General features: G+C 50.0%; 3 protein-coding genes across 4 annotated transcripts; 2 read left to right on the forward strand and 1 right to left on the reverse strand.

Annotated features, from left to right (window-relative positions):
* Positions 1 to 1,719: 1,719 nt before the first annotated feature.
* On the forward strand, positions 1,720 to 6,342 carry FAM210B (family with sequence similarity 210 member B). The gene is made up of 3 exons (XM_058036317.1): positions 1,720 to 1,848; positions 3,637 to 3,809; positions 5,268 to 6,342. The coding sequence occupies exons 1-3, from the start codon at positions 1,720 to 1,722 to the stop codon at positions 5,482 to 5,484; spliced, it is 519 nt and encodes a 172-aa protein (XP_057892300.1). The 3' UTR covers positions 5,485 to 6,342.
* A 1,329-nt stretch (positions 6,343 to 7,671) lies between these two features.
* AURKA (aurora kinase A) lies at positions 7,672 to 12,576 on the reverse strand. The gene is made up of 8 exons (XM_058036279.1): positions 12,511 to 12,576; positions 11,571 to 11,850; positions 10,995 to 11,070; positions 10,194 to 10,385; positions 9,829 to 9,967; positions 9,344 to 9,492; positions 8,643 to 8,817; positions 7,672 to 8,351 (listed from the first exon to the last, which is right to left on the reverse strand). Exons 1-8 carry the CDS (start codon positions 12,562 to 12,564, stop codon positions 8,166 to 8,168), a joined length of 1,251 nt encoding a protein of 416 aa, XP_057892262.1. The 5' UTR covers positions 12,565 to 12,576; the 3' UTR covers positions 7,672 to 8,165.
* An 874-nt stretch (positions 12,577 to 13,450) lies between these two features.
* On the forward strand, positions 13,451 to 22,153 carry CSTF1 (cleavage stimulation factor subunit 1). 2 transcript variants are annotated; one of them, XM_058036520.1, is made up of 7 exons: positions 13,451 to 13,801; positions 14,611 to 14,772; positions 15,445 to 15,640; positions 17,117 to 17,394; positions 18,442 to 18,639; positions 19,132 to 19,522; positions 21,763 to 22,153. In XM_058036520.1, exons 1-7 carry the CDS (start codon positions 13,682 to 13,684, stop codon positions 22,020 to 22,022), a joined length of 1,605 nt encoding a protein of 534 aa, XP_057892503.1. In that variant the 5' UTR covers positions 13,451 to 13,681; the 3' UTR covers positions 22,023 to 22,153. The 2 variants fall into 2 exon arrangements, with proteins under 2 accessions (XP_057892503.1, XP_057892504.1); XM_058036521.1 differs by lacking the exon at positions 14,611 to 14,772.
* Positions 22,154 to 23,602: the final 1,449 nt, after the last annotated feature.

Raw genomic sequence — 23,602 nt, forward strand, 5'->3', positions numbered from 1 at the left:
TCTTTTCTGCACTTGCCCAGGATTTTTGGCTGTCCAGCAGCAGCCACACATCTGTCACAGGAGAGCAGCTCCGTGGTCTCTGTCCCAGAGAGGCTCTGATGGATCTCCCAGACAGACACAGTGTCCCTGTGCAGAGCCCAGAGCTGCCCCTGACATCTCCTTCGCTGAGACCAGAATTAACTCCTGAGATCTTTTTATTATTTAGAAAGAAAATGGACAGAGCTGTAGTGTGGTCTGCTCAGAGCAGTGCCATGCCAATATCACCTGTCTGCTCCAGTGGTGTTGGTGTGCAAACAGTCGCAGAAAACACACAGCAAACTGCTTTGCAGCAGTAATAAACATTGAGATTGTGTTCTGAGAAGTGTGTTCTTCTCCAAAGCATCCAGAGAGGGGCTGGATTTATGAAGCAAGAACTACAGGCAGTGTAAAGCGTGGAACTGGCAGTGCTGTTGAGACAGAACAGATTGTTTCAATACAAGAAAAGCTCTCAACCTCTCTTCCCCTGAGATCCTTTCCGAGACCCATCTGTTGTGTGGAGCCTTGCACTTGACAGCAGCCACCCAGCAGCACTGCACCACGCCGTGCTGGCCTGTGCAGCTCCACTCCGGGCTCCTGAACGGCAAATTCCTCTTATTTATGGACACAGTCCTCCCATTGTCCTCAGGCCTGTGTGCTCGCATGGCTGTGGAAACACGGCGTGCCTGAAGAGGACAGGCTTTGCAGCTGGCAGAGAGCAGGATCTCATTGCTGGGGCTCCACCTGGGGAGGCAGTGTCAGGGATATTCACCCTTCACCCTGCCATGAGCAGCCGTGTCTGTGGTGGCACAGCAAAATGCATTTTTTTCTGCATTTCAGAAAAATGCAGGGATGAAACAAACCCTTGTGACCACAGTTGTGAAGGCAAGCTTGTGCCAGCTCCCAGCTGTGTCGGATGGTCTTAGAGGAATGGATGGCATCCAGAGGGACCTGGACAGGCTTCAGAGGTGAGACTGCGAACCTGGTGAAGTTCATTCAGCAAGGCCAAGTGCAAGCTGCTGTGACTGGACCCAGGGAAGGGCTGGAGCTGTGCCAGGGAGGGTTAGGCTGGATTTTGGGAAAGGTTCTTCACCCAGAGATGCTGGGCACTGCCCAGGCTCCCCAGGGAATGGGCACGGCCCAAGGTGCACATTCAGACAGCGCTGCCAGGGATGCCCAGATGGGATTGTTGGGATTGTTGGGCTGTGAATTTCCCTCCTCTACATTCGAAGCCATCCCCCCTCGCCCTGTCACTGCAGTTCCTGAGGAAGAATCCCTCTCGTTTATTGGGGAATGTTGGGGCGTTCTGTGCAGAACCTGGAGCTGAACTGGATCATCTTTGTGGGTGCAGCCCAACTCGGGCTCTGTTACAGCTCTGTAGCTCTGTGACCATTTATAAGTGCTTGGAGTGACATGATGAGAGGACATGACTTCAAAATGAAAGAGGGAAGGATTAGACTGGATATTAGGACGAAACAATTGGCGGTGAGGCCCTAACACAGGCTGCCAAGAGGAGCCGTGACTGCCGCATCCCTGAGGAGTCCAATGCCGGGCTGGCCACGGCCGGGACGAACCCGCTGTGCCACACGACATCCGCGCCTCACAACGCGAACGCTGCGACTTTAAGGAGGCGGTCGGGGCGTGTGCCCGGCCCGTCACGCCGCTCGGGGGGCCGGGCCGCTGCCGTGTGCCGGCGGTGCCGCCATGTACCGCCTGTGCCGGCCGTCCCCGCTGCTGTCGCCGCTGCTGTCGCCGCTCCGCCTGCCCCGCTCCCCCTGCCCCGCCTGGGCCGCGCTGCCGCCGGGGCCGGGCCCGCGCCGCGCCCGCGCCAAGGTACGTGAGGGCTGAGGGGCCGCCTGCCCGGCGGCGCTGCACGCCCCGATCTCACCCTGCTCCTCAGCTTTTTGGGGTGTGTTTCAGTGTTTTTAACCTCAATCCCCTCTCCCAGCACCCATGGGATCAATAAATCGTGTTTATCGTGTTTCTGTGGGAGCTGGTTCGCACCTGCTGGTGGGCACGTTGGCAGTGTGAGCTTTAATGTCTGCAGTGTAATTTGCAGCGTGGTTTCTGCTGCCTCGTTGTGAAGGGTCACGGGGTGTTCTAGATGTGTTTTCATGCTTTGAATCGCCTGAATGATGCGAATAAAATCGGCTTTTTAGCTGAAATGTTGTCGCAGAGTGACATGGAAATTGGCAGCGGCTTTACTTGCTAAGCTGGGCATTATTCCCTACGTGACTGCCCTGGGTACTCCAAATAATATCTCTTGAAATGGTTCTTTTTTAATGTTTTGCTTCAATACCATTCCTGGTGTGTGAGCCTGTGAATACAGGGGAATTGGAATGGACTTGAAAGATGAGAACAAACAATTTTTCAGTCCTTATGATCCATCCCAAAGACCCAGAGCTCATGCGTCACAAAAGAAAAATCTAAAGTTTTAAAACGACAAGAATCAGGATAAGCTAAGCTACACAACTTCCTGTTTCTGTGTTTGTATGACTTCCTGTCAAAATGAAATACGAAGTTACACAAATAATTACAAAAGATAAAAACAGCAAACAAATGTGGGGTTAGGGTTTGGGCGGGTGGTGTGCTTGCCTTGAGGGTTATAAGACTGTCTTGTATGCTAATTTACACTCTTAGCAAGTGCAATAATTAATCAAGAATATTTTTCTTCGGGTTTGTATGCCTTGAAACCACAGTGGGACAGTGGTGGCAGGCACCTGGTGGCTCTACCTGTCCTGTGGTGGTGTCACATTGCCACAACTGCTGCTGAGCTCAGCTGGAAAGAAAGGACTTCTCTAATGTTTCCCGACTAATTAGAGACAAATCCTGAGGTTTTTGTGGAAATGTTTTCTTCCTGTCAGTATTTCTTCTCTGGCGAGCATGGGGAGTTTCCCACACAACTGCCCTCCTTTGATTTCTTTTCAGGTTGCTTTGGGATATGGCTTAGTACAAAGTTCTGCACTTGAAAGGTACCCAAATAGAAATCTATCAATGACTTCTGCTGTGACAAATATTTTCAGTGCAGTTGGGCGCTCCACACCAGCCCCGGCATGTCCCTGCAGTTGTTCCCTACACCGTAGCAACAGAGTTACTTGTGGCTGTCAACACTTGCAGTTCTCCCTTTGATCAGCTCATCCATTAAGGGTGATTTAAAGGAGCTTAAACATTGGATCTCTTCCATCGGGGAGCTGTTGTGAAGCGGTACCAGGTGGGCTTGCAGTGCCCCTGGAACAAAGAGCTGTGCTCCGGGGAGTCACTGGGTGAAGCTGGGCAGTGGGTGGAAGCAAATAGCTCTCACACCTCAGTCTCATGGCTCCAGCCGCTGCCTGGGCGTGCCTTGGCACACATTGGGATCAAATAATCTGGTTTGAATTATGAAACCTGAATTGTGTAAGAATTTACACCAAGGTCAGTGCATTCCTTTGACAGGAATAGGTGGGAGAAGGGAGCTTGTCTGGGCTCTGCCACAGCATCTGCTGTGCTGATGTGCAGGAGCAGAAGTGAGTTTCTGTCTTCCCAAATCACTCTGTGTGCAAAACACTTCTTTCATAATTTCAGCTAACTGTAATATGATCTTTGCTTTATGCTAACAAATACTTCTAATTGTTTTCTTTTTAGGATGCAGCTGAACCCCTCAAAAATGCAGCCGCTGATCCCAGTGCTGAAAACAAGAAACTCAACAAATCCCAGCAGCTGAAGCAAGTTTTTAAAGAGTATGGGGCTGTAGGAGTTTCCTTCCATGTTGGAATTTCCTTAGTATCTCTGGGAATCTTCTACCTGGCTGTGTCAAGGTGAGGTTTGTACAGCTGTCTGTCATCTCTAGATAGTGGTAAAAGTAAAATACATTTACCATTGTGCTCATCCCTGACAGGAGACAGGCACTTCATGCCTGTTGGACCTTCCCTCCTGCATTTTGAGTATGGATGGGTCCATAAATGGACCTGATCTCCCATCAGGCATGAGACAGCAGAGTTGTACATGGACATTTTGCACAGGTTCATCAGCAGGGAAAACAGCAGGCACAGCACCACCATAACTGACCAGGCAGAAAATGTATTTGTTCTGCAGATAGCTTTAGTTCTTGTTTGGTCTGGGGAGATAGAGCCATGCAAAAGTTCTCTGGGGCTTAGAGATAAAGGTATTTTTCAGGGTGTTGAACACAGTTTGTGCAGTTGAAGTGCAGAAAATAACAGCCACTGGAAGAAGATTAGAGTGACAATACAGGAGTCAGGTGGGGAATTGTGTGTGGCTTTGTTGGAATGCATGTTACACAAGGTATTCCAGCTGAGGAGACGGGAACGTGTTACTGCCCCAAACATTCCCTGCTGCTCATTCCTGACTCCAGTGGGAATAGGTGAATGCCTCATTTCTCCTGTTTACTACACTGTGGCACAGGGTGACAACATTTTTTTTCCTTCAGGTATGGTTGAATCCCTGATGAAATCTGCTATGTCTGTATTAATGAATTTGGTGGATAATGCCTATTTGAGCTCCTTAACACCTCCTTCAATTGGTAGATTTTAGACAATTTATCATTTTGTAACACTAAGCCCTACCAGCAGATACCTCAGGTGGTTTGTGCTTAGATGATACATTTCCCCAGGACGCAGAATATAGTTTAATATAAATTTGGGAAGATGAAATTCCAACACAGATTCACAGTAACTCTTTAAAAATCACTTTGCAGAGAAACTTCATCTCTAAAGGCTGAGTAGGAATGTGACATGTGAAGCTTTGTGAACAAACCTCCAGCAGTTTATATGTTTAATCCTAACCTAAAGCAGCGTCTCTGCAGCAGCATGGACCTGAGCACAGTGCTCATGGGCTCTGCCACAGCATCTGCTGTGCTGATGGGGAGGAGCAGAAGTGAGTTTGTCTTCCCAAATCATTCTGTGTGCAAGACACTTCTTTCATAATTTCTGCTAAGTGTAATATAGATTCACAGTAACTCTTTAAGAATCACTGCAGAGAAGCTCCATCTCCAAAGGCTGAGTAGAACCGTGACACATGAACCCTTGTGAGCAAAGCCCCAGCAGTTCATATTTTTAGTCCTAACCTAAAGCAGCATCTCCTCTCTGCAAACTTCACTTAAGTTACTTCACAGTAACTCTTTAAGAATCACTGCAGAGAAACTTCATCTCTGAAGGCTGAGTAGAGCCGTGACACACGAGCCTTTATGAGCAAACCCCCAGCAGTTTGTAGTTTTGTATTTTTCATGCTAACCTAAAGCAGCACCTCTGTCTCTGCAGCGGCGTGGACATGAGCGCAGTGCTGCTGAAGCTGGGTTTCAGCGAGGCCTCTCTGCAGTCCCGGATGGCAGCTGGCACCAGCACCTTCGTGCTGGCCTATGCTGTGCACAAGCTCTTCGCCCCCGTGCGCATCAGCATCACCGTGGTGTCCGTGCCCTTCGTGGTGCGCGCCTGCCGCAAGGCCGGCCTCTTCAAACCCCCTGCCTCCAGCCCCTGAGCCCCTGCCCTGCTCTCCGGGGCAGCCACCCAGCTCTGCAGGGCAAACGTTTCTTTCAAAGACTGCTCTGGGTTCAGGTCGATCTCATCTTGGTTTCTCACTTGTTCCTTCAGGTAAATGTCACTGAAAAGTGCTGTCCTTGTCTCCTGTCCCTTTTGCTGCTTATTCTTATGACAAACCTGTTCAAATGGGAATATAAATGCTTGACAGTGAGCACAGTTCTGGGTCTTTATAAGCCAGCTTTTGAGCCTTTTTTTTTCTTTTAAAAACAGTCATAGCTTTCATTTATTGCTGTGTAGCTGAGAAACTGAGGCTCTTGCTAGCAGAATAAACAAAATCTCACTAGCTGGGTACTTCTCTTGATAAGGGTAGGTATTGGAATCTAAAGTAGCAGGTGGGTGTTTCTTTTGTTAGACGAGGCTTTTGTTATAGCCCTTCTTGCAGTACAACACAGGCACTGAACTGACTTCAGTAGGAGCACCCACATGAAAAATTATTGCAGTCATAATTGGTTTAGGCACAATAGGTGAAGTACTGTTCTGAAACTATGTGTATTGCTTCCATAGTCCAAGATTTTATTGTTTGAAAATGTGCTGGCTGGGAGCCAGCTTTACTAAAGTCCCTTTGTTTTTAAATGTCTATAGACTCAGAAGAAACCCTGAGCCTACTGGAATCAGTGTAACCAGAATTACCCGTGTGAACATACTCCAAACAGCATCAGGGCAGAAAGGAGCTGGGGGTTTTTAATAGATTGAGATCTGGCTTTGTGCTGGAAACACTTTTTAACTGCAAACATTCCAAATCCCAGCTTCCCAGGAAGAATTCCTGTGCTTTGGGCTGAGACTGGTGAATGTAGCAATGAGGGGGCTTTGCCTTTCCTTATGGGGGGGACACTGTGGTGTTAGAATGTAGTTACAGGAGTGGATATCCACATTCCACTAAAGCTGCAGCCTGATCCTACAACTGATAAATTATTATCACACTGAGGTAGGCCTGGGTTTGGGCTCAGGCCTGTGCTGCTGTGAGAGCCTGAGCAAGAGCTGGGGCTCTTTGGGACCTGCTGGCTGCTCTTTTCTGAGTTCTCTCTGTGCTTGCACTCTCCCCAAGGTGGCTCTGACAGATCTGATTATGCAAAACTCTGATTTAAGTAAAATAGCAGGAAAATACTCCAAAATAGCTTTCTAGTTTTGCTAAAATTTAGTGAATAGAGGAAGAAAGGGTGGAGTTTTGATAAGAGCTGGCTGAGGGAAGAACAGCAGCCTCTTGCCTCCCCTCAGCCAGAACAATAAATTGCACCTTAACTCCTTCCCCCCCAGAAATGCCCAGGTTTCATATGGATCAAGGATAAGAATTCCAAAATAACTCCGAGGCAGCCTTGTTTACTTCAGTTAGAATAATTTCTGAGAAAGATGCTTTGTCTTAAATGTAATAAGGAAGGAATATTCAAAGTTTTTTCAAAATCATACGAAATCATTTAAAACAATAAAATCATTTACAAGCCAGTAGAAGGCACCCAGCACTAGAGTTTTCTTCTGTAAAGAAGCAGCTTCATATAAATTGTGGCCAGAATTCTGATTACTTTTGTGGTTGTATAAACTACTGGCAGTTTGTTTAGATGAAGATTTTTGCAAAGTATATTTTAAATTAATTTGAGAATATATTTTGAATTCTGGAATCCTTGCTTGTAGAAGGATCATTTTTTAAAACTGTTTGTAAAATAGCAAAGTCTTATTCTGAAAAGACAATAAATTGCTTTCTCTTAGTTTGATTTAAGTGTTTTCCTGGAAAAGAGTTGGCATCGATTTTGGTGGCAAGGGGCCTGACCCTTGGTGCATTTTAAGGAGTGTCCTATAAACATCTGGTCTTGCTATTTGCTGTTACCCAACATAATCTGAAAGTACTTCTGAGAGAAAGGGCTGGAAAATGTTTGGATAAATTAATTGGAAAAAGGACAGAGCAGGCCAAGCTCTCAATAAACCAAGCAGGTGAAGTAGCAGCACATTTGGTACTTACCTTGCACCCCTAAATTGAGGCTGTGGGATGGCCAATGACTGTGTGGCACCAGCACTTTGAGCTTCCCTTCTGACAGAGGTGGGAATTCTACTTTGGGAATTCACCCCTGGGAGCAGCAGCTCAGCTGTGCTGGTGCTGACCAAGCAGTGCCACAAGGAAGCTCACCCTGCTGGATGCAGTATAACAAGTCTTTATTTTACAAATTGAGTGCTCACATTTAAAACTAGAGACAAAACCAATTGCCACATCATTTTTGGAACACTTGAAAAAGGCATTCAGCTCAGTTTCAGGTTACACCACAGGTTACACCCTGAGCAGCCCAGGGAGGGAGGAGCAGGCATCTCCAGGATATTGCACTGTTCCATAAGCCAGAACAACTTCCTCGTGGTGGAACAACAACCATTTCAGCACAAGAGCCTCCAACAGCTTCATACTTACCCCAGCAAACTGGCCCACATGGAACTGGTTTCAAGTACATGAAATACTCCACAAACTCCAGAGAAAAGTCAAATAATTTTATGCTGCAATTTGAGTTTAAGACACCAGCCAACCCAAGGATTTGCATCCCAATTGCCACTAATTCCAAGACCTGCTTTTCCTATTGTAAGCATTACAGTAGTCACAGTACAGGGCTCCTCTTGTCCATCCCACAAGCCACCCTCCTCAAGCTATGTTTTGGAGGGGGCAGCACCATCACTCTTCCTGCTGGTGGGAGTCTTGGTGGAGTTTGCTGTGATCCAGGGATGGAGCAGCACATCCTTCAGGGGCAGCCGATGGAAGGGGTTGTGCTTCAGCAGCTTGGAAATTAAATCCCTTGCACCTTCTGTTACAAATGGAGGAAACTTGAATTCCACCTAAGGAAAAAAGGACATTAAAAATGATGCAAAAGTTCTTTAGCAATAACCAAATGATAGAACCAAAGGGCTTTACTCAAGTTACCCCTTGAAAGCTGTGCCAGCCTTGTAAGCTGTGCACTTTCTGCCTATTGCTAAAATAATTTCATTATAACCCCATACAAGCTTCTCACTGCTTGTGAAAGTATTTGTATATTCTTGTGTTTGTCTTCATTATGCTTCAGAGTTTGCTGAAACCTTTCTAGAACTAAAAGCATGGCCCAGCTAATCCAGATAAGCACTGGCACTTACCCTGGAAATAGCTCTGTAGGTTTCTTGATAGGTTTTGGTTTCAAAAGGTGGTTTCCCTACAAGGAACTCATAGCACAGAACTCCCAGGCTCCAAATATCCACCTTTTCATCATGTGTTCTTCCCTCAATCATTTCAGGAGGTAGGTAGTCAAGTGTCCCACAGAGAGTTGTTCTCCTGAAGAAAAGTCCAAGTTAATTATTGATTAAGATAATTAGAGGATATATTTCAAGAGCCAGATAAGAAGTAATGCTGGTAATCATCTGCACCTCAGCACCACCCAGAACAGCTGGGAAAGAAAAGCCAGCAGGGCAATTTCTACTTCTCCTGAAATATCTCAGTCCCTGCAATCAGTCAGTCCTAGCTCCTTTCTTCATCCCACAAACCTGTTCCTCCCTTCTAGGGGGCAATTTCCCACTGTCTCAGAAATAACCAAATTGCCAGAATAATGTTTGAGTCCAAGTGCAGGTTTGCCATCTCAGAGACCACGGTAACCCTACACCAACGTTCCTCTGAGGGTCAGCAAGGTTTGAACTAAAACCCAGGATAACAACCCTCTGTCACACCAGGTGCCTGTCAGGCCCTTTGTCACAGCAGCATTTCCCCAGGGTTTCAAGAAGCTCCCACGTACCTCCCTTCCACAGCTGTGTGACAAAACTGACTCTACAGAAGGATTTCAGTGCACAAGAGAGTGAATTCTCACCTGGAGGATGGAGCATGCACAGACCACCCAAAGTCAGCAATTTTTAACTCTCCATTGGATCCCAGCAGCAAGTTCTCTGGCTTGATGTCCCTGTGGATCACACGCTTGGAGTGACAGTACGAGAGGGCATCTGCCAGTTCTGTGATGTACTGGGTGCAGAAAGAACAGCCTTTAAGCCACAATCTTTAAGATACTGTCACCTGAGTTTATCTGGCTGCAGCACAGCCTTTTTGACCCATAATTATAATTTTAAGTTAAAGCAATTATTCCTTAACCCTTGAAGCCTGGTAATACAGGCTTTGCCTTGCAACATTAAACAATTCTGAACATAAATTCCTGCACAGCCCTAAGTCTCCCCAATGATTCCCTGCCCAGATGCCAACCAGCAGCTAAGGAATCTCAGTTCCCCCAGAACAGAAGGGCTGGCTCTGTCCTGCAGAGATCCCAGACACAAGAGGAATGGAGAGGAAGCTGGAACAACCTACAGTAGCAGTTCTTTGCTCATCAAACTTGGTGAGCCTCTGGAGCTCCCTGTAGACCTCCCCACGAGGTGCATGCTCCAGGATCAGGTAGACTCTTGTCACATCATGGAAGTAGCCATATAATCTGAGAATGTTGGGGTGCCTGCAAAGAGATTTCAGTGTTCTTCTGAACCAGGTGTTTGTCCAAAACCTTTAATTTCCCTGTCCTGCTCCCCCCACTTCCAAGGCAAGCACAGGAATTTCAGCTCATCCATGTTCCTTCAGTTCACAACACACAAAATTTTATCGTAAAGAAATCTTATCATAATGAAGGTTACTTTGTTTATTTGCATGCAAACAAAACAGAGTAAATAGCCACTAAACCTTACCTAAGGTGAGACTGTATTTCCACTTCTCTTCGCAGCTGATGCTCCACACCAGCCTCCTCAAGCTGTGTTTTAAAGAGCACTTTCAGTGCAAGAATGAATTTGCTCTGTTTTTCACGTGCCAGGTACACATTCCCAAATTTTCCTTTCCCCAGAGGACGACCAATTTCAAAATCATCAAGAGACCATTGTCTTCTGCAAGAGGAAAGTTAAAAGTTGGAGTTGTGTTGGCTTTGACTCAGATTTACAGTTTACAACATTCCTGGTCAAGAGATGTTAGGTGCTCTAAACTAGATTTTAGTCTTTATGAAAACACCAAGAGAATGAAGGCATTGAGATTTCAAAAGGAAGTTCTGAAAGCTATTTTCTTCCCTCCTGAGGCTTCTGCAGACACTGCACCAACCACACTAGAACAAAATGAAGACTGTTTACCAAGCTGGGCTCTTTAGATACTCCTAACCCAGATGCATCACCAGGGCATGGCAAAACAACCTAAAGTTGCCATAAACAAACCCAGCTTCATCCCAAGTTAGCCTGCAGCCTCCTGCCCAGATGAAGGAGGTTTTGTTTTCAGGAGCACATCTCGTGATTGGGGCAGAGCTATCAGTGCTCTCTCTCTAAATGCAGAGCTACTCTGCATTTAGCCCAAAGTTTTCTTTAGATTACAGCAAGTCCTTGCTCCTGGCAATTACCAGGTCAAAGGCTGCTTTCCTTGTGTGTGCCTGCAGTGTGGGGGTCACCAGGCTCCAGAGCAAAGGAGCTCCAGCAGGGCTCAGTTATCTAGAGGTTAGGCACAGAACTTACTTTTTAGTCTCTTCACTTGTCTTCTTGGTCTCTTCAGTTTTCTGTTTTGAGGTGTCTTCTCCTTCAGGATTCTGTGCTGTGTACAGAGAAGGAAATCAATTCATGAACCAGACCCATGGGAACACCTCTAACCCCTGAGCATCATCTGGGGCAGCTTTTAGAATCCTTTCCATGACAATTTAAGCAACCTAGCACAGCTGACTGCTGGGAAACAAACAGCCCTGGCAAAATGCAACTTAAAGAGCTTTCTGAGCATAAAAACCCATGAATTCTTTCCCCTCCCCAAACAAAAGTATCCTTGTGCATGAATCTTGGAGAACCTGTGAGGTCTCAATGCAAATTACATTAACTCCCATCTGGCTGCTGAGCACCTGGAAGTTTTTAACACCATATTGGCTCTAACTGCTTAATTCAGAGATAAATTCACAGGGATGGTGCAGCAACACCCAAAGTGAACCACATGCTGCTCTTCTGTTTGGGGGCACCACCAAGAACTTCCCTCCAGGACCATCCCTGGATCAGCAGCAGCTTTAGGAGCATCCTGAGTGTCACAGCTGGGCTCACCCTCACAATTACCAGGTGCTGCAGCCTGTGGAGGTTTCTCACTGCTCTTGCTGGCAGCCTGAGGTCTCACAGCGGCCTGCTGGGGCGCTTTGGGCCGGGGCTGCTGCACTGTTTTGTTGCTGGATGGTTTTTGGGCTGTCAGTGCAGGTTTTTGGGGCTGCACAGGGACTCTCTGGGCGAAGTTTGCAGGACACAGAACTCGGGCCGGAGCTCCACTGGTGAGTGAGCGGCTCTGGGCTGAGTGCTGTGACACAGGGACACGTTTGGGGGCATCCCCGATGGGATTGGTGACCTTCAGAGAGAAAGGAGAACGTGTTAATTGTGCAGCAGCACAGCAGAACCTTCGCAGCCCCACTCAGGATGGCAAACCCACACAAAAGCACTTCAACAGAAACACTAAAAAACATGCATTGAGTAGTTAATTAAAAGGAAATTTTGCTTATGCTATTCCAAAAACTTACCGGGCCTATTTAGTTTTATATAAACTAGTCAGACAGTGTCTGTATTTCTAAATGGAAAAAAAAGACAAAAATCAGGGTGATCTTGAGCACTGCTGCACATGTGTATCCATAGTAACATTTGCACAGTGCTTGCTTTTAGAAACTGTATCTAAAACAATTTGATTATACACATGCACTTTCTCTTTAAGGGCTCTTAAATACTTACAATATAAAGAAGATTTCCCCATATAAGATATGCTAACATTAACAGTAATTTTTAAAAATCAGCTATGGGTTGTTTTCTCTAGGTGAAAGCTACTGAAAGACAAATTACTAGTTTGAAACCTGTAATTAATATGAAACAGGGAAAAACAAACCCAAAAAGTAAAAACTAAAGACCACCCCTTGAACAGACCAGAATTTTAATGGCAAACTCCCAGGCATGGAGACCAAGGATGCAGCAGAGGAAGCTCTCAGGAAGAGGCACACAAACCGCGTATTTCACACCTTACCTTGGCAGCGCGGCCTGGGTACGCGGCGTGGTTCTCCTTCATGTTCCTGTCCATAGCGCCAGAGCGGGAGCGGCCCGTGCGGCTCGGGCTGAGGGCGACAGGGGCTCGGTGAGCGGAGCACAGGTATTCCGGGTCCCTTATCGATGACCACTCGTTATCGACAGTGGGCCGGGATCGATTCCCCCTGCCCGCCCCACGCTCCCGCGGAGCCGCCGCCGCCTCAGGGCCGCCGGAGCTGTTTGAATTCAAACTGCCGCGCCTTAAATACCCCTTTAAACCCCCGCCGCCCGCCATTGGCCGCGCTCCCCCGGCCCGCGCACGCTGATTGGCTCATCCCGGAGGCGGCCCGCCCGCCCATTGGCTGCCGGACGCGCTCCGCCGCGCCGCGAGGGGCGCACGCGCCGCGCCCGCCCCTCGGCCGGCGTTGTCGCCGCGCGGCGCGTTACGCACTTTGCGTAGCGCCGCTCCCCCCGGCGCGCGCCGCCCGCGCACTTCCCGCCGGCCGAGCTGCCGCTTCCGCTACGCAAATCGCGTAACGCGCCGCGCTCCCACCTGTGGCCGCCGCCGCCTCCGCTCCGCTCCGCGCCCGGGAGCGCCGCCAGGTCAGTCCCGCTGCCGCCAGACTCCCCCCGAGACACCCCTGTCCACCCCCGGGCCAGACCGGGGAGCGGCGCTGCTGCCACCGCGCGTGGGGCCGAGCGCGAGCGGGGCCATTGTGTGGGTGCCCCCCCGGACGGGCCGAGCAGGGCCGGAGCCTCCCGGTGCGTCCCGGCCGAGCGGCCCCGGGCAGCGCCACGTGCCGCCAGCGCTGCGGGCCGAGCGCCAAGCGCCAAGGCACCGCCCGGGCCGGACCCCTCGCACCGCAGCCCCCGGCAGCGCCCAGAGCCGCGCGGCTCCCGAGGGGACGCCGGGACAGCGGGAGCGCGGCCGGTCAGCGAACGCGGCCCGCGAGCAGCGCAGCGAGCGCGGCGTGAGGCGCTGCCTGCCCGGAGCCCGCGGGTCCCTGCGAGGCGCCGCGGAGCGAGGAAACTCCAGCCGGCGCTCGGGGCTTGCGAAGAACTGCGATCCAAGGGAACTTTTCAGTGTCTCCGCGGTGCTGAAAACAAGAGCGAAGGAGAGCCTGGTTGTGTGTGTTGGTGTTTACAAGTGGTTCAGGATAGGTAAAAAGAAGATGTCGGGTCGCCGTGTCGCTGCAGCGTGTGACAGACGACAGCTGCCCCGGGGCATGGGGAGCATGGCAGCCCCGCTGCTCGACCCGCGCCCGCTCCGGCTGCCCTTTCTCGAGGCTGACGTGAGTAGCACTCGGGGAGGGGACGGTTTGCCTGGGGACGGGGCCGGGCCGGGCAGCAGCGCCAGCCGCTTCATTCCCAGCCCGTTCACGTCGCCGTGTTTGGGATCCGGGGTCTGGCGGAAGCGGCGCTCCGGAGCTTTGCCGCTGCGACACAAAAGAAGCCCCGGGCTCCCCCCGCGCCCGCTGGGGGCCGGGCCAGCGCCGCTCCCCCGCCCGCGGTCCCGCCCCGAGCGCGGCTCTGCGGCGTCCGCCAGGGCCCCGCTGCCCCCGGAAGGGGAACGTGGATGGACCCTCGGGATCCCCGGAAGGGGACGAATGGGGAGAGCGACCCCCGGGATCCCTGGAAAGGAGAATGGGGAGCGGGACCCCCGCAGGGGCCGGAATGGAGAGAAGGGACCCCCGGAAGGGGCGAAATGGCGAGAGGGGCCCCCAGGACCCCCGGAAGGGGGAACGGCGAGAAGGACCCCGGGATCGCCAGCGCGGCGAGGGGGGCGGAATAGGGATCGGGGTCCACAAAGCGGGGTCGGGGATCGGGACCCCCAGAGCGGGAACGGGGATCAAGGCCCCTCAAAGTGGGGTTGGGGATGGGGGTCCCCAAAGCGGCGTCGGTGTCCCTGGAGCGGGGTTGAGGATGGGGGTCCCCAAAACGGGATCGAGGCCCCCAAAGCGGGGTCGGGGTCCCCAAAACGGGACCGGGGTCCCCGCGGTCTCCCCCCCGTCCCCCATCCCGGGGGGCTCCCGCCTCCCGCACGTGACGCGGGGGGTGTGGCGCTCACGTGACGCCGCCCCGTTGTGTCGCCCCCCCCAAGAGCCGCCTCCCATCGATGTGCGGGCGCTCGATGCAGCAGCCTTCGCGGAGGAGCGTCCTGCGAGCCCGGCCGCCCCCGCCGCTGCCGCCGCCGCCGCTCGATGCGCTCCGCGCTCCCGCCGCCATCTTAGGGGCAGAGCGCGGGCGGCAGAAGGAAGGCTCGGTACGTACCGGCACCGCCGGGGCCGCCCGCCCGCGGCTCCGGCACCGCGCGCGCGGGGCCGCGGCCCCTCCGCGCCAGCGGGAGGGCGGGGAGGGCGCGGGGCGGGCGGCGGGCCCGGCGCGGCGCGGCGCTGGGCTGTGCTGTGCTGTCCTGCGCGCCCCGTGCATCCATCCATCGGAGCCCGGGCCCGCCGGCAGCACCGGCGGCTCCGCTGGCACATGCTGCCGGCTCTGCTCCGCTCAGCACGGCCCGCCTCGCTGTGTGGGCCAGGTTTGCATTGACACAGAAAACAAGCGCAACAGGTTTTTTCTTCCCTTTCCCCCCTCTTTTCCTCCCTCTTACCTCCCCCTTTTTCTCTCATTTTCCTCTCTTTTCTCCTCTCTCTTTTTCCTCTTTTCTTCCCTCTCTTCTTCCCTGTCTTCCTCCCCATCTCCCTTCTTTTCCTGTCCTTTTCCTCCATTTCCTCCTGCTTCTTCCTCCCCCTGCTCCCTTTTCCTCACCCTTTCCTCTTCTTTCTCTCCCTTTTCCCTCCTCTTTCTCCACACTTTCCTCTCCCCATCTCTGCTCTCCACCAAAACCACAGCAGTATTTAGTGCCTGCCCTGAGGTTTGTTCCAAGGTTCTGGTGGTTTCATGCAACTCTCTTGTATGTGATTTCTGTTCTTCATTCCAGGCCCCCCCAAGGCAGTCCCTGCTCACAATGTATAGGACAAAAGTCAGTTTGAAAGACCGCCAGCAACTTTACAAACTGATAATTAGCCAGCTGCTCTATGATGGATACATCAACATTGCCAATGGCTTGATAAATGAGATCAAACCACAGTCTGTGTGTGCACCCTCTGAACAACTGCTGCACCTAATTAAGTTAGGTAAGCTGGAATCAAAAGCTGACATAAAAGTCTAGTTTCTAATTCCCCAGTGCATTAAGAGGTTGGTGTCACTGCAAAGACACCTTTGATGCAAAGGTGGTGTCTGGTAATAGCACAGCACTTGTACATCTGGTACAGCCTTGGCCTCTGTGGGGTTTGAAGGGCATTCCTGTTTCATTACCAACAAACCAGATCCCTGAGTGCTGCCCAGATCTGTTTGGACTCCTCTAAGGACACTCAGGATTCTGGGTGTCTTCTCAAAACATCCCAGTGAATGAGGTCACTGAGCCCCCAGATCTGAGGGAAGATCACACCCTCACAGTTCTGCTGACTTCAGAAAGAAATAATTCCAATCTGGCTGTTCCTGACAGTGTTGGAGAGGGAGCAAGTCCTTCCATTGGCAATCTTTGCTGGCTTTTATAGATCAGTCCCCAGGGAACAGCTGCACACTCTGGGGTCTCAGCAGGGCTGTCACCTGTTTTCTCCCTGTGCTTCCTCTGGAAGTGCCACATTGTGGGGAGAACAGGGGAACCCCTGAGCTGCTCTTGGAACAGGCTGGCCAAGTCCTGGAAGAGCTCTGGCCATGACACCATGTGTAACTCAACTGGTTCTGCTGCCTGAACTAGCTGAGTTCTGAGGGTATGAATCTGTGAAGCTTTGTGTCTGTTTGAAATGCAAATTCTAGACATGAAAGAAGCAAAAAGATCACCACTGGGCTGAAAACTCTTGTATCTGCCCTATTGCCTCTTCCAGTGCTGAACTCTGGTCTGTAGCTGCATCCTGGAAATAAAGATAAAAGTCTGGGAAGTGGGCTTGGACACCAGCAAGCTTTTCCCTTGCAGTGCAGGGATAGTTTGGCTTCAGAGTAATTAAATAGGAAAAGAATCAGTAAATACTTTGGGTTTTATACTTGGGTTGGGGCTTGTTGCTCCTCTGTGACCAGAGGCCTGTGACTGATGGTCAGTGCATTTATCAGCACTTCCCAATCTGATAAATTCCCAGAGCATTGATTGATCGGCCCTTCCTAATCCTGACTGGGGTATTCCCAGAGCATTGATCAGCACTTCCCAGTCCTTACTGGGGTATTCCCAGAGCATTGATCAGCCTTTCCCAGTCCTCACTGGGGTATTCCCAGAGCATTGATCAGCCTTTCCCAGTCCTTACTGGGGTATTCCCAGACCATTGATGAGCACTTCCCAGTCCTCACTGGGGTATTCCCAGAGCATTGATCAGCCTTTCCCAGTCCTCACTGGGGCACTCCCAGAGCATTGATCAGCACTTCCCAGTCCTCACTGGGGTATTCCCAGAGCATTGATCAGCACTTCCCAGTCCTCACTGGGGCACTCCCAGAGCTCGTGAGGAGCTGTGCCTGCTCCAGCCCAGAGCTGTAGGACCCAACCCGCTCTGCCAGCTCAGCTCTCGCCCCAGGGCTGCCTTTCCCAGGAGCAGTGCTGAGTGCCACCCTGCTGTCCCCAGGCATGGAGAACGATGACAGTGCCGTGCAGTACGCCATCGGCCGCTCGGACACCGTGGCGCCGGGCACCGGCATCGACCTGGAGTTCGATGCTGACGTGCAGACCATGTCCCCTGAGGCCTCTGAGTACGAGACCTGCTATGTGACATCCCACAAGGGACCCTGCCGCGTGGCCACCTACAGCAGGGACGGGCAGCTGATAGCCACGGGCTCGGCCGACGCCTCCATCAAGATCCTGGACACCGAGAGGATGCTGGCCAAGAGCGCCATGCCCATCGAGGTGAGGGCTTGTACCATGATAGGAATTGTGTTCATGCCATGCCCATCGAGGTGAGGGGTTGTACCAGGCTGGGAATTGTGTTCATGCCGTGCCCATCGAGGTGAGGGCTTGTACCAGGCTGGGAATTGTGTCCATGCCGTGCCCATTGAAATAATGAGTTGTAATCAATTGAAATCCTGTCCATGCCATGTCCATTGGGATAATGGGTTGTAATCACTTTTGGCATCCTGTCCATGCCATGCCCATTGGGATAATGAGAGTTGTAATCAATTGGAATCCCATTCATGCTATGCCCATTGGGATAATGGATTGTAATCACTTTTGGGAGTTCTCTCCATTTCATATCTGTACCTTGTGGCTGCCTCCATGGGTTGGACTAAATACCTGTCTCAGCATATTCCCTACTTCAGCAGCTGCTCATAAAGTCCCTTTGAAGGAGGAAGAACCAGAGCAAGGACATGGTGTCACCCCTGGCAGCAGGGAGAGAGCTGAGCCAGCAGTGGCTTCTGCTGGGTGCCGATGGTGGCTGTAATGTCTGAGCACAGTTCATGTAAAACCCACCTGTGGCCTTGCAGCCCCCCTGGCCACCTGTGTTTTCTCTGGGTATTTCAGAACTGTTTCACACATTGCTTTGCTTTATCTTTCTCCAAGGCAGTTATCAGGTGGCAATGAAAAGTGAGACTTTTTGCACAGAGCACACCAGATTCTCAGCAGAGAGCTGCAGGTTTGGTGCAGCTTCTCTTGATTCTTCCCAGCAGTCAGTGTTTTGCTTTGGGCTGTTTATGAAGGTGATGTTTTCTTGCACCAGTTGTCTGCTACTGAAGTAGTTTGTCCTTGAGCCAAGTTGTTTTGACCTTCATAAAGACACAAGGATCTTATTTGTTGACATATAAAGGGCCTTCAGATAACCAAGGGAACAGATTGTGTGCCTGCTTGTGTCAGAGAGGAGCTGCTGTTCAGCCACTCTGGCAAGCCTAAAACCTACTTTTCCTGTCAGAAAGCTGCTTTATTTTCCAAGAGCAGCAACATGTTGAATGTTGTTTGTAGGTGATGATGAATGAGACAGCCCAGCAGAACATGGAGAACCACCCGGTGATCCGGACTCTGTACGATCACGTGGATGAGGTGACGTGTTTGGCTTTCCACCCAACAGAACAGATCCTGGCTTCTGGCTCAAGGGACTACACACTTAAATTGTTTGATTATTCAAAGCCTTCTGCCAAAAGAGCCTTCAAGTACATCCAGGTGAGACACTGCTCAGAGCAGGCACAGCTCAGATGTCTGAGTGCTGAGGTGGTGTGGGCTGAGCTGTGCCTCAGGTGATCAGGGGTGCAGGAGCACACAGGCACAGCATTTGCAGAGCTTACAGAGATTGTGTCTTAATTCTGTGCATCATGGACACTTGTATTTAAGAATAGAACCTGCCAGCTTTTTATTCATTAGACCAACTCTAATCTGAATTGACTTGGAAGTCAGTTCTGTTATCTGTGATTTGGAGGAGCATTTGGCATTAGGTGTTGGGCTTGGGGAGGGTGATATCCTAAAATAAAGGGGCACTGCAGGCTGCTCTAGGACAGAAACAGTGCAGCCAGGAGCAGCCTGTCATTTCAATCCCACAGGAAACATTTTCCATTTTGTGCTGATAATTCCAGAAGGTTTTTTAGCACTTTACCAGCACCAACCCTTCCAGCTGACCTTTTCCCCTCCTCACCCCGCCGTGTGTTTGTAACCCCACAGGAAGCAGAGATGTTACGCTCCATTTCTTTCCACCCTTCTGGGGATTTCATCCTGGTGGGGACCCAGCACCCAACCCTTCGTCTGTACGACATCAACACCTTCCAGTGCTTCGTGTCCTGCAACCCCCAGGACCAGCACACGGACGCCATCTGCTCCGTCAACTACAACGCCAGCGCCAACATGTACGTGACAGGCAGCAAGGATGGCTGCATCAAACTCTGGGATGGGGTCTCCAACCGCTGCATCACCACCTTTGAGAAGGCACACGATGGAGCTGAAGTCTGTTCTGCTATTTTTTCCAAAAATTCCAAGTATATTTTGTCCAGTGGGAAAGACTCTGTGGCAAAGCTCTGGGAGATATCCACTGGGCGGACGCTGGTGAAATACACAGGTATGTGGCAGGTGACCTTCCAGACACCTTCTTTTCCAGCTGTGGCAGGGCTGGAAATATTGTCAGAAAGTAATAATTCCTAAAGGCAATGGAGAAACTGCTGCTTTGAGAATAAATTGCCCAGGAATTTTAAAAATATTTCCATTAGACCAATTCCAGAAGAGAAGCTTGAAGCTTCTCTGTATCAGTGTACAAATATTTCAGTCTGAGTAGATTTTGGAGAATTTTCTGACATCATTTTCCACTCCATTATTCTGTAGGGAAGGTATCATTGAATTGGGGAAAAATAAGAAACACTGAGGCTACTTCAGGGCAATTGATTTAACCATTAACTCTGTATGGCTCTGTAGCCATGGCAGTGCTCTGAAATGTACCTGCAGCTGGTTTGTTCCCTTTTTCGTGTATTTTTCCCCAGGGATGCAGTTGTGTGCAAGGTACTCTGACAGTGCCATGCCTGGATCTCAGCAGGATTTAGGGAATAATGAAGGCTGTGGAAGCTTTGCATGTGACAGCAGCTGTGTGAGAGGCTTTGGGGTCAAGCACTGAGGTGCTTAAGCAGTAGGAGCACAAAAGATGCTGGAAATGGAAATGGTGTGTGTCAGCTTTTGGGGTTTGCAGGTCCCTGTTTGCAGTCAGCTCTGCTGGGAGCAGCCAGCAGGGAGCAGCATCTTCCCGGGAAACCTGCAGGATCCCAGGAGGGTCTGTGGGAAACACTCATGGTCTGAGGGCATGGCCAAGGCAGCTCATACTGCCTGTGCTGTGTGAGAAACACACTGAAAGGTCCTCAAGGATTGTCAGGCTCTCTGGGTTCTCCTCTCCTTGGTCACAGCTGAAAGCCTCATGCAGAAATATCAGGCAGAAATACTCCTAGGTAAAGGATTGGACATGGCACAGCTGGAGAAGGTATTCCTTCTGTCCCCTTAGGAATTTTAGCATATATACATGGGTAGCAGGAGGAATTTCCCCCTGGAAAGGGTGGTCAGGGGCTGCCCAGGGAGGTATGGAGGTATCCAGGGAACACCTGGAGATGGCACTCGGTGCTCTGGTGACAAGGTGGGGATGGGGCTCAGGCTGGACCCAAATCTTTCTGGTCCTGTGATACAACTACCAAAGAATATTTGTTATTGCACCACCTGTTGCTTGTGGAAGTGGTTGAACAGCAGAGAAAATTGATAGAAAATTGATGCTTAGGGAAAATGACTCACAGATGTGGTGGTGTTCATAGGGGTCCCAGGACGAGGGAAGAGATGAGAATCTTGACTCCATGTTTCAGAAGGCTGGTTTATTATTTTATGATATATATTATATTAAAAGAGAATGATGTATTATATTAAAAGAGGATGATGTATTATATTAAAAGAGAATGATGTATTAAAACTCTACTAAAAGAATAGAAGAAAGGATTTCATCAGAAGGCTAGCAAGGAATAGAAAGGAATGATAAAATCTTGTGACTCACAGAGAGTCTGAGCCAGCTGAGTGTGATTGGCCATTAATTAAAAACAACCACATGAGACCAATCAAAGATGCACCTGTCGCATTCCACAGCAGTGGATAATCACTATTTATATTTCATTTCTGAATTAATTTCTCCTCTCAGCTTCTCAGGAGAAAGGATTTTTCATAAAATACATCCGTGACACATAGCTATGAAAACTCCTAACGCCCCCGTTGTGCTGTGTGTGTATAGAACATGTCTGTGACACACGTGTGAAAACTCCTAACGCCCCCATTGTGCTGTGTGTGTATAGAACATGTCTGTGACACACATGTGTGAAAACTCCTAACGCCCCCGCTGTGCTGTGTGTGTATAGAACATGTCTGTGACACACGTGTGAAAACTCCTAACTCCCCTATTGTGCTGTGTGTGTATAAAACATGTCTGTGACACATGTGTATGAAAGCTCCTAACACCCCTATTGTGCTGTGTGTGTACAAAATACATCCATGACACATGTATGAAATCTCCTAATGCCCCCGCTGTGCCGTGTGTGTATAAATACATCCATAACACACACGTATGAAAGCTCCTAACCCCCATTGTGCCATGTGTGTATAAAACACATCCATGACACACATGTATGAAAGCTCCTAACCCCCGCTGTGCCGTGTGTGTATAAAATATATCCATGACACACATGTATGAAGTCTCCTAACCCCCATTGTGCCGTGTGTGTATAAAATACATCCATAACATACATGTATGAAGTCTCCTAACCCCCGCTGCCCGTGTGTGCTCAGGTGCAGGTCTGAGCGGGCGCCAGGTGCACAGGACCCAGGCTGTGTTCAACCACACGGAGGATTACGTGCTGCTGCCCGACGAGCGCACCATCAGCCTGTGCTGCTGGGACTCGCGCACGGCCGAGCGCAGGAACCTGCTGTCGCTGGGCCACAACAGCATCGTGCGCTGCATCGTGCACTCGCCCACCAACCCTGGCTTCATGACCTGCAGCGACGACTACCGGGCCCGGTTCTGGTACAGGAGATCCACCACGGACTGAGGCAGCTCTGCGGCGCTGGGATTCTGTCACGCCTGGCAGGAAATAGCAAATATCGAGACTTTGCACCCCACGCTAATTTTTTTATTAGCGTGCGTGGTTTAATTTTTGTAAGTCGTCTCTAATTGTACTGAAGGAGGATGTATGATGTATGAGGATGAAATGATCCTGGCAGGAAGGGCTAAGCTTGCTCCCCTGCCTGGAATCACACACGTGATAATGGGACTGTGTCCTGCTCAGAAGGAGCCAGTTCTGCTCTGTGTTGTGTCTGTGCAATCCCTCTGAACTCTGGCAGAGAAGAGATCACGCAAAGAGCAGCAGAACTTGGTGTAGAAACTTTAACAAAGCCTTAAGCTGCCTTCAGCCACAATTCATTATTTGTAAAGCTCTGGTTTGTATCCTTCAGTCTGGGGTTTTGGTGAATTCTTTGTGGTTTTTGTTTCTTGGCCGAGTAGGCCTGCAATTCTGAGTTGTGCCATAAGAATTCAAACAGGATTTTCAGTTGTTTAGATGAATTCAAGAAATGGTCTTCTAGTTCTCGTGTTAAAGTCAGACTTCATCTCATCCTCTTCTGAATTTATCTTAACAAGTGGGACCTCAAAGTGAATTCCTAATAGTTTTAAGGAATATCCACATTGCAATTAAATGTGACAGTGCTGCTGCAAGTGAAAATAATTTTGCCTTAGAGACCTTGAATATCCTCTCAAAGAAAGAAACCTGTGCATCTGAATTTTTGTATGTGTACCTCAGAAATGTCACTGTTTCATTTGACTGAGAAAACTTCATCTATGTCTTACACAGCACTTCAATGACATTCTTTTTTAATTAGTCACAAACCCAGTGCCCATTGTTGAGAAACTGTGCTTAAAACTTCTCCAAGTTGGAAAATTCACTACTTATTCTCCCAGAGATCTGCCTGAGCAGAGCCTTAAATTTGTTTTTTGAGGCCTCCTCGTGCAGAGTTCCTGGGCATCACAGCTGGGAGGCTCCTTGGGCCAGAGCTCAGCACTTGCCTTGGTGAGGGTTTTGAAATTGAGGTGGTTCTTGCTGCTGGATTAACTTCCATTATTACACTGAGGAATTGTCAAGGGCTGGTGAGGGTACAGGTTTTGTCTGTATTTAAATAAAGATTGCCTTTTAAAAAGCTCTTTGATACAATAAAGAGGGAATTGTGTTTTGTTTTCTGTATAACAAATGAGAAATGGTCAAATATGGGAGGCTGGGGCTTGGGGACTTGGGAATGATGCATTTGTTGTGTTCCACCTGAATCAGGTACAGACTCGAGATGTAGAATGTGGGAGATTTTTATTTAAATAATGAAATTTAATTTTCTCTTGAAAGCTCCCTCTATGCAGAACATTTCTGAGGCTGGATCCTCTTTGCTCCTGCTCTGCCTCTGTGCTCTGACCCTTCAGGGGCAGTGGTGCCGAGGATGGTGGTGCTGGTGGGGCAACAAGGAGAGGCAGAGCTGGGGGCAGGAAAGGGAAGTCCTGGCACAGTCACTGAGGCGTGATGTGGGATGGGTGGCAGCAGTGGCTTTTTTAGTTTTGGAGTGCCACCTTCTTTTTAATTCTGCTAAAGCA

This window comes from Melospiza georgiana, chromosome 17 (genome assembly GCF_028018845.1).
Source record: "Melospiza georgiana isolate bMelGeo1 chromosome 17, bMelGeo1.pri, whole genome shotgun sequence".
In the NCBI taxonomy this organism is placed as follows: Eukaryota; Metazoa; Chordata; class Aves; order Passeriformes; family Passerellidae; genus Melospiza; species Melospiza georgiana.

Bases quoted from the DNA above. Each gene is read 5' to 3' on its own strand.
- FAM210B (XM_058036317.1), top strand. From the start codon at position 1,720: ATGTACCGCCTGTGCCGGCCGTCCCCGCTGCTGTCGCCGCTGCTGTCG. The intron at 1,849-3,636 runs GTACGTGAGGGC...TTTTCTTTTTAG, and splicing joins CGCGCCGCGCCCGCGCCAAG to GATGCAGCTGAACCCCTCAA. The intron at 3,810-5,267 runs GTGAGGTTTGTA...CTGTCTCTGCAG, and splicing joins TTCTACCTGGCTGTGTCAAG to CGGCGTGGACATGAGCGCAG.
- AURKA (XM_058036279.1), bottom strand. From the start codon at position 12,564: ATGGACAGGAACATGAAGGAGAACCACGCCGCGTACCCAGGCCGCGCT. The intron at 11,071-11,570 runs GTAATTGTGAGG...CTCTGTACACAG, and splicing joins TCCACAGGCTGCAGCACCTG to CACAGAATCCTGAAGGAGAA. The intron at 8,818-9,343 runs GTGAGAATTCAC...ACTTTTCTTCAG, and splicing joins GTGCATGCTCCATCCTCCAG to GAGAACAACTCTCTGTGGGA.
- CSTF1 (XM_058036520.1), top strand. From the start codon at position 13,682: ATGTCGGGTCGCCGTGTCGCTGCAGCGTGTGACAGACGACAGCTGCCC. The intron at 15,641-17,116 runs GTAAGCTGGAAT...TGCTGTCCCCAG, and splicing joins GCTGCACCTAATTAAGTTAG to GCATGGAGAACGATGACAGT. The intron at 19,523-21,762 runs GTATGTGGCAGG...GTGTGTGCTCAG, and splicing joins GACGCTGGTGAAATACACAG to GTGCAGGTCTGAGCGGGCGC.